The 15,506-nt window shown below is 62.1% G+C and overlaps 6 protein-coding genes across 6 annotated transcripts in view; 2 read left to right on the forward strand and 4 right to left on the reverse strand.

Annotated features, from left to right (window-relative positions):
* Positions 1 to 1,309: 1,309 nt before the first annotated feature.
* Positions 1,310 to 2,730, forward strand: SPRG_01048 (hypothetical protein). The gene has a single exon (XM_012339249.1). The coding sequence runs from the start codon at positions 1,349 to 1,351 to the stop codon at positions 2,687 to 2,689; it is 1,341 nt and encodes a 446-aa protein (XP_012194639.1). The 5' UTR covers positions 1,310 to 1,348; the 3' UTR covers positions 2,690 to 2,730.
* On the reverse strand, positions 2,726 to 5,177 carry SPRG_01049 (hypothetical protein). Its single transcript, XM_012339250.1, has 2 exons — positions 3,452 to 5,177; positions 2,726 to 3,409 (listed from the first exon to the last, which is right to left on the reverse strand). Exons 1-2 carry the CDS (start codon positions 5,168 to 5,170, stop codon positions 2,813 to 2,815), a joined length of 2,316 nt encoding a protein of 771 aa, XP_012194640.1. The 5' UTR covers positions 5,171 to 5,177; the 3' UTR covers positions 2,726 to 2,812.
* Positions 5,178 to 5,759: 582 nt separating this feature from the next.
* Positions 5,760 to 6,818, forward strand: SPRG_01050 (hypothetical protein; the record flags this gene model as incomplete). Its single annotated transcript, XM_012339251.1, has 3 exons — positions 5,760 to 6,242; positions 6,289 to 6,423; positions 6,471 to 6,818. The coding sequence occupies 3 exons, from the start codon at positions 5,760 to 5,762 to the stop codon at positions 6,786 to 6,788; spliced, it is 936 nt and encodes a 311-aa protein (XP_012194641.1). The 3' UTR covers positions 6,789 to 6,818.
* On the reverse strand, positions 6,793 to 8,222 carry SPRG_01051 (hypothetical protein). Its single transcript, XM_012339252.1, has 3 exons — positions 8,050 to 8,222; positions 7,371 to 8,000; positions 6,793 to 7,319 (listed from the first exon to the last, which is right to left on the reverse strand). Exons 1-3 carry the CDS (start codon positions 8,200 to 8,202, stop codon positions 6,846 to 6,848), a joined length of 1,257 nt encoding a protein of 418 aa, XP_012194642.1. The 5' UTR covers positions 8,203 to 8,222; the 3' UTR covers positions 6,793 to 6,845.
* Positions 8,223 to 8,580: 358 nt separating this feature from the next.
* Positions 8,581 to 13,975, reverse strand: SPRG_01052 (hypothetical protein; the record flags this gene model as incomplete). The annotated part of the gene is made up of 5 exons (XM_012339253.1): positions 8,581 to 12,180; positions 12,229 to 12,870; positions 12,920 to 13,524; positions 13,568 to 13,813; positions 13,867 to 13,975. 5 exons carry the CDS (start codon positions 13,973 to 13,975, stop codon positions 8,671 to 8,673), a joined length of 5,112 nt encoding a protein of 1,703 aa, XP_012194643.1. The 3' UTR covers positions 8,581 to 8,670.
* A 334-nt stretch (positions 13,976 to 14,309) lies between these two features.
* The window catches only part of SPRG_18957 (hypothetical protein), a gene marked incomplete at both ends in the record, with an annotated part of 1,907 nt that continues 710 nt past the window's right edge, over positions 14,310 to 15,506 (reverse strand). Inside the window, 3 exons of the mRNA XM_012339434.1 lie at positions 14,310 to 15,073; positions 15,116 to 15,224; positions 15,274 to 15,483. Of these exons, the coding sequence (XP_012194824.1) occupies positions 14,310 to 15,073; positions 15,116 to 15,224; positions 15,274 to 15,483 (1,083 nt within the window). The remainder of the gene's footprint in view (positions 15,074 to 15,115; positions 15,225 to 15,273; positions 15,484 to 15,506) is intronic.

A 15,506-nucleotide genomic window follows, 5' to 3' on the forward strand; every position in this document is an offset into this window, starting at 1 on the left:
GCAGCGCCTCTGTGCTTTGGGCTGCGCGCTCGGTCGTGCGGTGGAGCCGAATCTTCAAATTATGTACTTGGACCTTAAGGTCGGCGCTGATCTCGGTCGTTGCCACGCGCTGGACCCGTGCGGCTTCATGGAGGTTGGCGACGTTGGCGGCGAGGTCATCAATCGTGGTGTCTTTGGCGGCGACTGTCGTCTGCAGCGCCTCAATGGTCTGGGCACTGCCAAGCAACGGACGGAGCTGGGTGTCGTACGCTGCCTTGGCAGCAGTCAAAAGCTTGTAGACAAAAGGGCGGAGGCCGAGAAGCACGCGACGCATCCCGAGGGTGCGGACGAGCATGGCCATGAGGAGGCCAGCGGCGAGGTAGCGCTGGGATTTGGCACTCGTGCGCGGCATGTAGAGCGCAAGGAAGCCAAGCATCGGAGTGGGCGTCGTCGTCATCATGGTAGAACAGTTCACGTTTGTAAATGAGGTCTCTTGCTTCCTCCTATGGTAAAAGCAGCCTCCGAGCTTTCTGTACGACGCTTTTGCGTCATGAAGCGCTGGCTTCTGCGCGAAGTAAAATACTGCTGCGTAAAGGGCTCTGAACAGACCAGCGATCGCGCGGTTGCGCACGCAGAGGCTATGGATCCTCACGCACCAAGCCGCTGGGAACCGCCAACATGGAATCCTACACTACTAGTAGTATGTGCAGGGATCTACTGCAGCTTGTAGCATCTTTGCCGAAGTGTAGCATCATCTTCAACGCGATCTTTATCCGTACCATCCGGTAGCAAAGTGCCCAAGAACGGACGAGGCTGCGTCGCTGCTGTCGATGTCACCGATGTTCCTTAGTCGTTCGAGCGTACGGAGCAGCCTGTTTGCCACCCGAAAACGAGCTCCTGGTCGCGCATGCAGCAAGTTGCGTCGGTGGATTGGTCGCGTCGAAGTGTGTTGAAGCAGCTTGGCATGCCAAGGAAACGACGCCATCTCGCGTAGTATGAGCCTGCCTATAGGTCGTACCGTTTCAAATAGCGTGTTTCACAGAGCTTCCCACCAGAGCTGTCGACCAGCATGGGACGCTTGTAGAATTCCCACCACTGCTTCTTACTACCTAGCGATGGGAACTAAGCTCCTAATAGAAGATGGCTCAAGAACGAACAGCACGTTGTGGCCTCAACGGGCGTCGCCGCGTCCGTGGCCGAGGAAAGTCTCTGGGATCCGATATCGAGTCTCACAGTAATGGGCATGCCAATGCCCAATCAGCGCGCGGCGCGTGAAAAGCATACTGAAGCCAAGTCATTCGATTGTTGGTTGGCTTGCAGCCAGTGGTGAAGTCGACTTTCAATCTCATTTTCCGTGGCAGCAACCAAGATGGCGGAGACGACGACCAAGCACGGCGACGGCGTCGCGATGGCCAAGTACGACCTCACCAACACGGTCGCGCCCTTCATGGACCTCCACTTCATGTTCCCGCTCATCGAGTTCCTCACCACCAACGAGATGTACGACGAGAAGCAGCTCCTCGCGGCCAAGCTCGACCTCTTGAAGCCCACGAGCATGACGGACTTCGCCGTGGAGATCTACCAGTCGCTCCACGGCGCCGCCAAGGTGCCCGCCGAGTTTGAGCAGCGCCGCAAGGCGATCCTGGAAGCGGTCAGCGCCGCCAAGGCCTCGTGCAAACCGATCTTGGACTTGCTCGATAACCAGGAGAAGGTCATGGCGCTCCAGAACGACAGCCTCCTGACCGCGGTCTACCTCGAGCAGAACCACGGCGTGACCTCGACGGTGTTGGAAGGCCTCTACACGTACGCCAAGCTCCAGTACGAGTGCGGCAACTACCAGGATGCCTTGACGTATCTGACGTACTATGGCCTCCTCGTGCCCACGGGCTCGGACAAGTACATGAACGCGCTCTGGGGTAAGCTCGCGACCGAGATCCTCATCTTCCGGTGGGAAGACGCCCTCGCGGACATTACGCGCCTCAACGAAGCGATCGACGCCAGCGGGAAGGCCCCGCTCGAGCAGCTCCAGATGCGCACGTGGCTCCTCCACTGGTCGCTCTTCGTGTTTGCGTGGCACGAAGACGGCCGTGACGCCATCGTGGACTTTATGCTGCAGAGCCGCTGCCTCGAGGCGATCCAGACCAACGCGCCGTGGCTCATGCGGTACCTCGCGGCCGGCGTCATCCTGCACAAGAAGCGCCGCCACCTCATTAAGGAGCTCTTGCGCATCGTGCAGGTCGACGCCAAGGCGTACCGCGACCCGATCATTGAGTTCATCGAGTGCCTCTACGTGCACTTTGACTTCGAGCTCGCGCAGGTCCAGCTCCTCGAGTGCAAGAACGTGCTCGCGTCCGACTTCTTCCTCTACGAGAAGAACATGGCCGACTTTATGGAGAACGCGCGCCTCCTGAGCTTCGAGATCTACTGCCGCATCCACGAGACGATCGACATCTCGCTCCTCGCCGAGAAGCTCGCGATGAACGAGAAGGGCGACGCCGAGCGCTGGATCGTCGACCTCATCCGCCACGCGCGCCTCGACGCCAAGATCGACTCGCAGCGCGACGTGATCGTCATGGACCCGCGCGTCGACTCGGTCTACCGCCAGGTCATCACCAAGACCAAGGACCTCGCCGCGCGCACGACTTCGATGATCTCGCAGTTCGACCGACTGGGCGCCAAGCGCCAGACGCAGACCCGGCCGCTCTTTTAAGGCTGGACAGGAATAGATATTACTATATTGACGACAGTGCTTTCTTCTTCGTCGTCGTCCTCCTCTCTTGCGCTCTCATGCTGGCCGCTCCCTCGCTTCACACAACATGGTGTATTTGTGAGTCTACGCGTCAAGGAGCTGGTTGACGGCCGCCACGACGTCAGCGTCGCTCATCGTGCTCAGCGGCAACGATGCAAAGGCGGCGCGAAACCCGACCGGGTCGGCCCGCGTCTTCTTCTTGCGCGGGTTGGGCATCTCAAAGTGCTCGAGCTCCTTCGCCTTGCGCTTGGCGTGCGCGACCACGTCCTTTGGAAAGCCCGCCATTTCGGCCACGTAAATCCCAAAGCTCTCGAGGCACGGACCGTCGCGGACCTCGTAGACCATCGCGATCGCGTCGCTCGTCGTCACGGCCGTCACGTGCTTGTTGACGATGCCGGCGTGCGTCTGCCCCGTCGCGAGCGCCGTGAGCTCGTGAAAGTGCGTCGCAAAGACGCACCAGCAGCCGCGCGCGAGCAGGTGCTCGGAGATCGCCCACGCGAGGCCAAAGCCATCGTACGTCGACGTGCCGCGGCCGAGCTCGTCGATGATGACGAGCGACTTGGCGGTCGCCTTCTTGCAGATGACGGACGCCTCGAGCATCTCGAGCATGAACGTCGAGACGCCGCGCTGCTGCATGTCGCCGGCGCCCACGCGCACGAGGAGGCGGTCCATGATCGGCAGCTAATACGACATGAGGAGAAGGACGACCAACGGTGTGCGTACCATGGCCGAGGAGGCCGGCACAAAGCTGCCAATCTGCGCCATGACGGCAATCGCACCGAGCGACCGAATGTACGTCGACTTGCCGCCCATGTTGGGCCCCGTGAGCAACTGGAAGCGCGAGCTCTTGGCGTCCATTTCAATGTTGTTGGGAATGAACTCGACGCCGTCCTGGAGCTCGACGCACGGGTGCCGCGCGTGCTGGAGCGCCACCGCCGACGTCCCAAGGACCGGGCGGCAGTAGCTCGCGTGGGACGCCACGTGGGCAAACCCGAGGAGGACGTCGAGGGCGGCGACGAGCTTCGCGGCCGACTCGACGACCGGCACGTACGTGGCCGCGACCTCGATGGCCGCCGACAGAATGTGGGCTTGGCGCACCTCGTACTCCTTTACAAAGCCCATGTGGTCTTTCGCGAGCGCCTTGAGCGTCGGCGTGACAAAGTAAAAGCCGTTGGTGAGCACTTGGCAGATGTGGACGCCGGGGACTTTGGACACGCGCTCCTCCTGCTTCTTGTCGATGATGCGGAAGACGAAGCCGCGGACCTTGTCCTTCTCGCACTTGATGTCGCCGCCAATGTCGTCGCGGGCGCGCTCGTGCTCGTCTTGGATCTCGGCTTCGGTCTCTTGCATGCTGCGCTTGAGCTCCATGAGCGCCGGGTCGTGCTTGGCGTTCACGGTCACGTGCGGCCGCGCGTTCAAGTCGACGAGCTCCTCGATGAGCGAGATGTACCCGGCGCAGTCGTCGACGACCTTGGCGAGCGGCGTCGTGAACGACGCTTGGAGGCGGTCGTGCGGGCGGATGGCCGCAAGCACACGTGGAAAAACGTACTTGGCGGCGTCGTAGACCGCGACGAGGGCGTCGAGCTTGACATTTTTCTGCTTGTCGAGCGCGAGCGCGAGCTTCTCGAGGTCCGGCATCGACTTCATACACTCGTCGAGGAGTTCCATGCGCAAGCTCGACTCGTCGACAAAGAGCTCGACCACGTCTTGGCGCGCAGCGATCTGGTCGGCGTCAACGAGGGGCATGCGGATCCAGCGCTCGAGGAGGCGTTTCCCCATCGCGGTCTTGCCGCGGTTGAGAAGCTCGAGGATGCTGCCGTTCGAGATGGTCGTGTTGCCCGCGAGAAGCGGGTCAGGCAGCAGATTAAGCGCTGTCAAGGCGGCGCGGTCGAGCTGCAAGAACGAGTCCATGTCGCCAATCGAGAGCGAGTACGTGCCAAACCCATCGGCGTCCGTGAGAACCGAGAGCGACTCGAGCACGCAGGCAAGCGCGCCCATCGCAAGGTCCATCTCGAGCTCATGGCGGTGCGAAGCCAGAACGGACGAGACGCCCAGCAAGCGACAGAGGTGGGTTTCCATGACTGACGCCACGTGCTTGAAGCGGGCCTTGGGTGCGACGACGCGCTCGATCGAGTGGGCCTGTAGCAGCAGGCGCAGCGGCTTGGCCTCGGTGTCGTTGGTCGTGTCCGAGACGATACACTCGGTCGGGCTCACCTGCACGAGAAGGTTGTCGAGCGTTGAGAGCTGGTTACAGTCCGTGAACGCGTACAGGACAAGCTCCCACTGGTTCTTGTCCTCGCCGTCAGCGTTGCGGACGCACGAGTTGCGGGCGCGGGGCCGGCGCACGGCGACGCCGACCTCGTTCTGCGTCTTCTTGTGGCGGATGTTGACCGCCATGACGACGCCCGACGTCGCCTCGTCCATATACGTCTCGTCCTCCATGATCGACAACCCAAAATGGATCGTTGCCGCCAAAACACGCTCGGCCAAGTACGATGCGTACTTTAACGAGGTCTGAAATCCCTCTACAATTTCGTATGTTAGGAGCAGACCGTACTTAAAGAGAAATGGCGCCGCCCAGCAGCCCCACGTTGCGGTTTGGGGCCGAGACGGCGAGTCCTCGGAGCACCTGCGCCATCCAGCGCCTTGGCCTATTCAAGCTTGGAAATGCGTGTGCATTTGGTCGCCTGCAACCGCCTTTGGCTGTGGCGCTCGTGGCTGGCAACCCGATAAATGCAAGATGTCTGATTTCACCCAATTTCGCCATTTAACCGTAAGGTTGGGCTTGCAAGAAGAAGAACCGTCGTTGATCCAGCTGTGGCCACCGATGTAGCGCTCGTACCGCCTGATCCAGACGCTGTGGTTGTCTTGCTTTGGTAGGACGGGCGCCAATGCACGCTGGTGTCGTCGAAGCAGCGCTGTGTGGATGCTGGAACCGGTTTCGCTTAACGGTTTCGGCTTGCTGGCTCAAGTCGGATTTAACGCTCAAGTCGGACTTAACCGAATTGGCGCCTTTGCGACTTGTGAAACGATGGCGAAAGACGTGAGAGCTCTGTACGCAGCGGCGGCGACGGGCACACCGAGCGACGACAAGACGGCCGCGTTCGCCGACGCGTGCGTCGCGATGGCCAAGTCGACGGCTGCGTCGGATGGCCTCGCCCAGCTTATCCTGCCCGCAGCGACGTTCAAGGGCAAGGACGCGCCTGCGAACAAGCTGGCGCTGCTCCAGCTGCAGGTGCTCTGTCGCTTAACGCTGCAAGCAAGTGTGAAAGAGGACCCATGGTCCAAGGTCCAGAAGAAGGAGCTTATTTCGCTGCTCTCGCTCTTGGCGATGACCATGGACGCTGCCTCGATGCAGAGCAGCAGCCACGAGCAGCTGCATCACGAGCACTCGGCCTTCTCGTGGTTTATCCTCGACACGATCGTGTCAAGATTCCAGCGTCTCCTGCCCAAGACAATGAAGCGGCTCTTGAAAGAGCTTGAAATCGAGTCGACAGAGTCCAAGCCGGCACCGGTATCGACGACATGGCCAGCCTCCGTACTGACCATGTTTTTTGCAGGCGTTAAAGCTGCCCCTCACGCTGCCCAAGGAGCTCGTGAAGGAGCCCATGACGCGCCAATCGAGCAGCGAATACGTCATCGCTGAAGTCCTTAGCCAAGAGGCCACATCGCACACCGCCGCGACCAACCCACTGGTATGCGCTTCTCGCCAGTGCAAACCAGATTCTCACTGCCACCGTAGCCCGTCCAGCAGCTTGGCTCCTTTAAAGAGTTTCTGCTGCCAACGGTCAAGCCACTAATCAAGAGTAGTCTGCTCAGCAGGTCGTCGTCGGTCCCGCTCACAAGGAGTTCGTCCGAGTTTGACTCGCCTCGGGTCGCCAACGCGCCGCCACCGCCAACCAAGCTCCAGCCCATGGTCATGAAAACACCCGACCGACCACAGCGTCCGGCGGCTAAGAAGCGTCTCGTGCTCGTCGCGTCGTCGCCGCCGCTCCGACGCCCGGTGAAGCGCAACATCTCGGCGCTCAGTCTCCTCAAGAAGCCAGAACCATCGTCGTAGCACTCCGAAATGCATCATCTTAGTCGTCTAGTCCATACCTGCTACTCTACTATGCTTCTACTGGTGGTTGCTGTTCGGGCCACGCGCGGCCGCCTGCATAAAGTGCTGCATGCCCATGGCCATCATCGCAACCATCTCGGGCGTCATCATCGGCGGCCCTTGCTGCGGCTCGTTGGCCGCCGCGTACGCGTACGCCGTCTCGCCCGTGGCCTGCACGCGCTTCTTGGCCACGTCAAAGTCGCGGCGCGAGAGCGGGCGGCGCGTCACGTCGCTCGGCGGTGGACGCTTGGCGCGGAGGTGCTCGCGGCACATCTCAATGTGCTCGCGCACGGGCAGCATGAGCGCGGCGCGGCAGAGTTCCTTGAGGTCGCTTCCGCTGTAGTTGTCCGTCTCGCGCGCCAACTGCGATAGCGTAACGTCGGGACCGAGCGCTTCGCCGCGGAGATGCACCGAGAGGATTTGCTCGCGCTGCTGGGCGTTCGGGAGCTCGACTTCAAACGTGCGGGGCATGCGCCGCAGAAACGCCGCATCCTACGCGTCACGTTGAGAATGCAGATGGAGGAGGACACACTAGAGACGTACGACGTCGGCCGGGCGGTTGGTCGCGCCGAGGACGATGACGCCAAAGCCGCCGTTGGGCGAGTTCTCGACAAAGCCGTCCCAGAGCGCCATAAACTCGGTCTTCATCGAGTTGTACGTCGGGTCGGACGCGCCGCTCGAGCGCGCGCCCATGAACGAGTCGACCTCGTCGATAAAGATGATGCACGGCGCGAGCTTCTGCGCGAGCGAGAACGCGGCCTTGACGAGCTTCTGGGACTCGCCAAACCACTTGCTCATGAGCGTCGAGATCTTGAGGTTGATGAAGAACGCGCCCGACTCCTTGGCAATCGCCTTGGCGAGAAGCGTCTTCCCCGTGCCCGGTCGGCCATAGAGCAGAATCCCGTTGGGCACCGAGAGGAGCTTCGACTGAAAGTACTCGGGCGACTGGAGCGGCAATACGACAAGGTCGTGCAGCTCGCGCTTCTGGTCCTCGAGGCCGCCAATGTCGTCAAAGCCCACACCGAGATCGCTCGGGTCCACGAGGTCGCCGGCGATGATCGACTCGTAGTGGTTCATTGTAAAGACGGGCCGTTGCGCTTTCTGGAGGCGGCGCTTCAGCTTGGCCTTGCTCGCGCTGCCGCTCCAAAAGTCGTCGAGCATTGGGCCCATGCTCTAGTACATTGCATGCTCATGAGGTGAGACCCGCGGATCGCCTGTCTACCTTGACGAGGTAGTCGGCGCAGCGGTACGACGTGTACACCATGAGGCCCGTGAGGACGATGTCCAGCGCCGTCTCGGCCATCGACTCGTTCGAAGTATTCGCCGAGGTCGAGCTCTCGGCCGGCCGCGCGTCCTTGCTGTTGGCGGTGCCCATTGCGACGTCCAGCAACCAAATGGTTCTCGACTCGCCCGGAACAAACCCGGACCTCGAATTTCGACCAATCACAGGCGGCGAGATTCCATTGCGTCCTTGCACCCGAGCTTCCATGATGGAGCCAACATCGGTGCGATGGCAAGCGCAGCATCCAGTGCGATTCGCTGCATGCGACGAAGAAGAAGACAAGTGCATGGAAGCGATGCAGCTGCAACCGAGACAGGATGACCATCGTCAACCATCAGCCAGAGCTCGTGGCCCATCAACCGCAATCACAGGGCGCGACTGCCTTTGCCAGAGCCTTTAGCAGTCTCGCAATCGCGTCATGCCCATTACCCAGCGCTGCTCGGCGAGCTAGGAGGCTGCGACGACCTAGGTGGTTGCCACCAACGCGATGGGTGACACGGAGGTTTGATTATTTTGGAGCACTTCCACGACCGCGTCGGTCTCTCTGGTACACGCAGCTGGTTACGGCGCGCTCGGTGGCGGAGGTGGCGCTTCGGCCACGTCGATCATATGTGCATTGTCGTCTTCGCACTTGTCGGCCTTCTTCGCCTTGGCGGCCTTGGCCTTCGACCGCTTCGAGACGTCGTCTTCGGTCTTGATGCGCTTGGGATTGTTACCACTGGGCTTGGCCTTGCGCTTCGGTGCCGTCGCGATCGGGGAGCTCGGCGGCGTGATCGAGAGCGTCGGCATGAGCACGGGCGTCGCGCCAGACGCCTCCCACTCGGCCACGTCGGCCATGAACGACTGCAGCCGCGCACCCCACGGACACGTGAGCGGCAGCTTCATGTACTCGTTGAGAACGGCTTGGATCTTGGCCGTCTCCGTCTTCTTGCCCGTATTCACGAGCTTGGCCACGATCTTCTTGGTCTTGGAGACCCACGCATCCATGCGTGTGAGGACGCCGCGGAGGGCGGAGAGCGCCTTGGGATCGTGCGAGCTTTCGCTGAGTACGCGGTCCAGGCCTTCGTACGCCGGCTTGGGGTGGCCGTGGAGGAGCGAGACAGCCTCCACCGTCCACGGAATCGTCACAAGCACCTTTTGCATGAGCGCGACCGAGGCGAACGTCGCCTTGTACGGCTCGCACATGGACGCCACGACGCGCAGCTGCTTGAGATCGAACGCGTCCTTCTCGGTCACGAGCGACGCGAGGTGCGCGCACGCCATGCGCCACCACGCCTGTGCCTGCGGCAACAGCACGTCGCGGGTCGAGATGAGCGTCTCAATGCCGCCGCGAGCGGCCACCGCGCGCTCCTTGCCCTTCTCCAGCGTCACTTCGGCCTCGGCTGCCAGCTGCTTGAGCTTGTAGTGCTCCATCTTGAAGCGCGTGAGTTCGATTTCCTGCGCCGACGTGCCCGAGGCAGCACTCGGCTCCAAAGGCTTGGACTGTATCGGCGCGTGGTGCGACGGCGACGGGAGGTGCGACGGGTGGTGGTGCGTCGGGTGGTGGCCATGATTATGATGGTGGTGGTACATGTTGTTGCTGCTGCTGCTGCTGTGGTGAGGGTCCACGAGCAGCGGCGGGAGGCCGTTCGTCTTGGACAGGATGCTCGGGAGCGGCTGCAGCGGCGGGAGACTGCTCATGGACGACCCTGCCGCGTGGTTGTGATACGGACTCCGGAGCATGGGCGCCGGATACGAGGACGCCTTGTACAGTGGCTGCATCCCCGTCGGCGACGGGTGCTGCGGAAACGGCAGCGCGATCGACGGAAGGTACTTGGGCGGCGTCTCTTCGTGCATTTTCTCGAGGTACTGAACGTGCTGCCCAATCGCCGTCACTTGGGCCTGGAGCTCCATGACGGCCACGTGCGCCTTGTCCACGTCCCGCTCTTCCTTCTTGACCTTGCGCATCGCGACGCTAAAAGCTTTCTCATGGGCCTTGTCTTCAAGCTCAAAGAGCTGCTTGGTCGACCCGTCGATGCCGTCGAGGAGGTGCTTGAGCTCTTGGAGGAGCCCGCAGGACGGACACACATAATCCTCGACCTTCTCGGCCTTTTCCTTAGAGAGCCCAATGCACGTATCGTGGAACCAGTCGTCGCAGAGGTCGCAGCCGATCATGAGGCCGTCGTACGGCTGTCGGCAGATGCAGTACTGCTCCGTCGCCGACACGAGCACGTCGCGGTGCATGTCAAAGTCGATGAGGAACCGACCGGTCGTGTACTCGTGGAGGAGCTCGACGAGGACGGCAACCTTGGCGTGCCCAGCATCGAGGCCGGAGGCCTTCAAGCGCTCTTCCCACGCCGATGCTTGCGCCACGTGCGTGTGCAGATTCGTCCACGCCGTCGCAATCACCTTGAGCTTGGACCCGTCCTCGACGAGCGCCGACGCCGCGTGGAGCGGCATGCGCGTACTGGTCGTCACGCGTGGCTTGAGCGTCTTCTTCGCTTTGAGCAGCCACATTTTCGTCTTCTTGAGCTCGACCCAGAGCACGCGGTCGTCGGCCTGGAGCGCGTCGGCCTGCGCAATCGCCGCCTCCACGTCCTCCAGCGGAAACGCGTTGCTGTGCAGGCGCGCTTCGAGAGACGTGATCCACGCTTGGGTGTCGGCGCGCAACGTTTCGAGCAGCGGCAGCGGCCAAAAGAGACTCTCGTTCCACCTCGGATGTGGCGGCGCGCTCGACGCCATGAGCGCACCACCCGTCTCGACGATCTTGGTCAGCGTGTGCACGTTCTCGCCTTGGATGACGGCGCGGGCGTCGCTAAACCAGTCGAGCGCCTTGATGAGCGCCTGCAGCATCGACGCTTCGGTTGTCGCAATGCTCGCATTCGACTGCCCGAGGAGCTCGAGCGCTTGCGCAGCCGCTCCTTCAACGGCGTGGACCGCGTCCTTCTCGGCGTCGCTCGTCTCGACCTCGGGCTCGTCATCCTTGACGCGCGTCTCGAGGGCCGCGATGTACTTGAGGCCCGTCTCGATCGCGTCCGAGATCGGACGCCAGTCCACCGTCGACGTCGCCGCGTCACTCGACTCTTTCTGTCGTGTGCCCGAGAGCATGCGCACAATGTCCACAACAATCGACGAGTCGAGCGACGGCAGCTCCGTCGTGTGCGCAATCACGGGCACCGGCGTCGCGTCGCAGCGTCGTTCTTTCTCGCGCGGCGCCGTCTCGTCGTCCATGTCGTTTCGGTGCTCCGCCGTCACGGTCTCGTCACTCGTTGGCGATGGTGGCGGCGCCGCCGCGATGCGCTGCTGCAGATTTTCCCACGAGGCACGCCGCGCCGCCACATACTGCGTGTCCATCGATTGCAGCGTGTCGCACGCGTCCAGCAGCGACGGGACGCTGTCCTTCAACCACGCTTGCACGCGCGCTTGCCACGTTGCGGACGCGGCGACCTCTGCAGCGAGGGCGGCTTCGTCGTCGGGAAAGCGGTACACCAGCGAGTCGCACTGCGCTTGGAGCGCCGAGAGCACATCGGCGGTGACGCCGTGGTCGTTGCCCGAGGTGCTGCTGCGCTTGGTGAGGCGCCGGCCCGACACTTGCTTGGCATTGCAGATGCCACGCACGCGCGTGAGCCAATCCCGGGACGTGACGACGGCGACTCGGAGGTCGTCCGTCTTGGCGACGTAGCATGCGAACGCGTCCAAGGCCTCGAGCGCCGCCAATGCTTTCTGGAACGCCTGGTCGCCGTCCGTGGTTGCGAGGCTTGCCGCACATAGCGCTTCGAGCTCGGCGCATTTTCCGAGAAGGCCTTCAAGCGGCTCAATGTACGCGCTGACGTCGACGCGCAACGAGGCGGCTTCGCTCAGCTTGGCTTGCACGGCAGCGACCGACGGTTTGGTTGCTACTGTGTGCTTTGGCCCCTTGAACCGACTCGACTCGCCCGCAAAAAGGCGCGCGCACGTCGCGGATCCAAGAAGCTCGTGGAGCTCCGAGAGCCACGCTTCGGCTTGCTCGATGCACGCAAGCATCTCGACTTCGACGCTCGGTTTCCACAGGTCGCGGCTCGTGGGATGCATGCGCTTTCGCAGCTTTTGCGCCTACGCAAACGGAAGTCGACACGATGGAGTAGACAGAACAAGACCCACGTCTTTGATGATGTGACGGAGACGGTCGAGCGAGCTCTTGTCGGCCAACGCCTCGGTGGCTTCGTCGACCCACTCGCGGCCTTCGATGACGGCCGCGAGATGCGACGTCTGCTCCATGACGACAGGCATGTCGTGGCCTTCGTCCAACAGTTCTCGGAGCGCGTCCACCGAAATGGTCGCGGCGTTGGCGTCCGCAATCGCACTCTGGACGCGCGTCGACCACTCGTCGGCGTACGCGAGGAGGTCCTCCATCTCCTGCATCTCGGACGACTGGTCGTCAATCGGCGCGTTCTTCACAAGGTCGTGAACCGTCGAGAGGTCCATCTTGGACCGATTCGACTCGTGCACGTTGCGAGACGACTGCCGCTTCGTCGGCGGAATGCACTTGCGCGCGCGCTCGAGCCATCTTTGCGCCGACACCATCTTGGATTTTAGCGGCTCAACGATGCTCTGCAGGTCGACGGGGACACCATCGACGCGCGCGAGGATGTCCCGGATCGCCGGCACGCTCACCTTGTCCATCGCCAAGAGCGACGAGATCTGCGCCTCCAGATCCTCGGCGTCCGAAATGATGCGCTCGAGTGTGTCTTCTTGGCCAAAGTGGATTGCGTACTGCTGCACGTGCCCGAGGAGCTCCTTGAGCTACACCGATATGGTCAGATCTGAGTTCCATCCATCCTCAAGAAGGTACCGTGCGCAGATCGATTTTGACCATCTTGCGGCCCTTTGGACGGTCGTACATGGTTTTAAAGAGGACGCTCTTGGCGTCTTCAAACGCAGCAACCCGTGCGCTGAGCGCGTCACGCTCTGATAGGACGCAGCGGAGGTCCTTGGCCGTGTACAGCAAGGCTTGAATGTCGGCGACTGTGCACTTGCGGTCGCCGAGATCCGCGCACGCTTGCCGCCAGTCGTCAACGCGCTGGAGTGTCGCCTTAAGAACGTACAGCTCCTTGCTCTCGGCTTCGGACGGCGGACACGACCGAACGAGCTCCTGCATCGCGCGCACGCTGGCGTCGTCGATGACGTCGTGGCCGATGACCGTAAGCGCGCGGACCATCCACTCTTGGACTTTGGCCTTTTGCGACTTTTTCGCGTTCGCATCGTCGGTTGCGCGCGGCTCGGGCAGCATGCCAAAGCCGTGGGCGGCGTAGATGTGGCACGCGGCCGAGATCGGGTCGTTGCCGTGGCGGTGCAAGTACGAGAGCGCGTTCGCGGTCGTCGCGTGTACGGTACCATGCATGTACCCGTTGCAGAGCGAGGTCGCAAACTTGATGTACTTGTCGACGTGCTTGTCGCCTGTCGTCACACTCAGCGCGTCGGTCGGATGGAAGAGTGGTACCTCTGAGCGCAGCCATCGAATACACCTGGTGGGGGATGCTCGGGCTCGCGCTCGCCGAGCTCGGATCCATCTCGATGTCGCCGTCGTCGTTCTCGTCGTCGTCGTCGTCTTTCCGAGCGCGCGCCGTGGTCGCGGCGCCGTCAAGGGTCGACTGCAGCGGCGGAATCGTCGCTTGGTACCGCTTGCCGAGCCGCACTTTCGGCACAAACGCCGGGCCGGCGCTCACGGCGCTCGTCGGCCATGGTCCTGCGTCCTGTGCCCGTCGCTTCTTGCCCGCGACGAGGTCTATCCACGGAAACTCATGAGCATCGTCGCGTTGATGAGGCCTGGAGGTCCATGGCCGGCGAGCACGAGGTCCAGCGCATGGCCATCCCCATGCGTGACGTCTTGGCGTCTTCGTACCTCCATCTTCTCTCTCCGCCATGCTTCCGTCGCCCGATGGTTCGTGGCGACGAGGACCCTCGGGAAGAACAACACCAATGCGCTTGCATCCCATATTTTCGACTTTTCCGGAATTTCCGGATACGGCCGCACCTCGATTGACGCAGCATCGCCGCCATGACCGGTCGCGAGCAACGCCCATGCGCCCATGCTGGCTTCCAAGGTCGACTGCTCCGAGCGCCAAGCATGGCGCGCGTACCTGCCATAGGTACTTGGAGAGATCCCTTATGACCGGCTGTATCGCCTGGTCTCCTGTCTCCACAAACGCTGGCGGGATGCAAGGTGCGAAGTAGTACATAGATTATGGTTTCTTGTAGAAGCGGTTGAGGGCCGTCGGCGCGCTCTCGACCTTGTCCTTCCACTGCTTGTCCGCGTTGGCCTTGGCCTCGTCCTTGGCCTTCTTCTCGAGCGCGTCGCGGTACTTTTGCTTTTCAATGTCGACCACGTTTTGCTGCTTCTTGCGAAGCTTGCGCGACGGGCGGTTCTTGCCGCGCATCTTCTTCTTGGGCTTGCCCGCGGCCTCCTCGTTGTTGGCCTTGTACATCGTCTCGATCTTCTCGCCATGCTCGTCGTTCGCGTTCGCGTCAATGCGGCCGATCGCCATCGGGTTGAGCGTAATCATCTCGGGACGGAGCTTCTCGAGGAGCGACTTGATCTCGGTCTCGCGGCGCTGCTTGGTGCTCTCGAACGGGTTGGCTTCGAACGAGTCAAAGTTGGGTTCACCAGCACCCGGAATCACAATGTTCGCGAGGCCCTTGGAGTGGCCAATCGAGAGCACGTCTTCGTACGGCCGGAAGCGGATGCTCGTCGCCTGGCGCGCCGGCATGCGGTGCGTCATGTACGGCGCCTGCGCCTTGGTCGTCAGCGCGTTGTGCCACACCTCGACGTTCGGGCCGTAGCCCACGGCGATCATATCGCGGTCGCTGATCGTGATCGCGTCGGCGATGCCGCGGAGGTAGTACTGGTGCAGCTGCTTGTACGTGCGCAGATCGAACACGCGCATCTTGTGGTCGCTGCCCGTGCTCACGAGGTACTTGCCGCTACGGTCCACCGCGAGGCCGCGCACTACATACATCCATGAGTCGTCTTTGCATGGCATGTTCCTACCGGGGCCGTCGTGGCACTTGATCTTGACGACCGCTTCGTTGAGGTTGGGCGTCCAGAGCGTCACGATGCCGCTCGCATGCCCGAGGTTGATGACGGCGTTGTGCTTGTTCTACGCCAACCTCCATGCTCGATGCTGCGGGTTGGTGAAGATGACGCACCTGGACCATGACGTCGCACATGCCGAGCTTGGTCTTGTGGTTGGCGATTTGCGTCCCTGTCGTCACGTCGTTGTACGAGAGGACGCCGCCGCCACCGACGCACGCGAGGAGAAAGTGGTACGGAAGGAACTCGAGCGCTTTGGGGTCGCTCATGGTGCGGAGGCAGTGCGCCTCGGCGCCCGTGTGGTCGTAAATGTACGCGTACTTCTTCTGGGCGACAGCGAAGAGCGAGT

The sequence above is a fragment of the Saprolegnia parasitica genome (genome assembly GCF_000151545.1).
Source record: "Saprolegnia parasitica CBS 223.65 unplaced genomic scaffold supercont2.2, whole genome shotgun sequence".
In the NCBI taxonomy this organism is placed as follows: domain Eukaryota; phylum Oomycota; class Saprolegniomycetes; order Saprolegniales; family Saprolegniaceae; genus Saprolegnia; species Saprolegnia parasitica.

What these genes read in the sequence shown, in the direction of transcription:
- SPRG_01049 (XM_012339250.1), bottom strand. Translation starts at nt 5,170, where the DNA reads ATGGAGGACGAGACGTATATGGACGAGGCGACGTCGGGCGTCGTCATG. An exon ending in TGCCGGCCTCCTCGGCCATG is followed by an intron (nt 3,410 to 3,451) that starts GTACGCACACCG and finishes ATGTCGTATTAG; the next exon opens with CTGCCGATCATGGACCGCCT.
- SPRG_01048 (XM_012339249.1), top strand. Translation starts at nt 1,349, where the DNA reads ATGGCGGAGACGACGACCAAGCACGGCGACGGCGTCGCGATGGCCAAG.
- SPRG_01051 (XM_012339252.1), bottom strand. Translation starts at nt 8,202, where the DNA reads ATGGGCACCGCCAACAGCAAGGACGCGCGGCCGGCCGAGAGCTCGACC. An exon ending in GCGCCGACTACCTCGTCAAG is followed by an intron (nt 8,001 to 8,049) that starts GTAGACAGGCGA and finishes GCAATGTACTAG; the next exon opens with AGCATGGGCCCAATGCTCGA. An exon ending in CCAACCGCCCGGCCGACGTC is followed by an intron (nt 7,320 to 7,370) that starts GTACGTCTCTAG and finishes CGTGACGCGTAG; the next exon opens with GATGCGGCGTTTCTGCGGCG.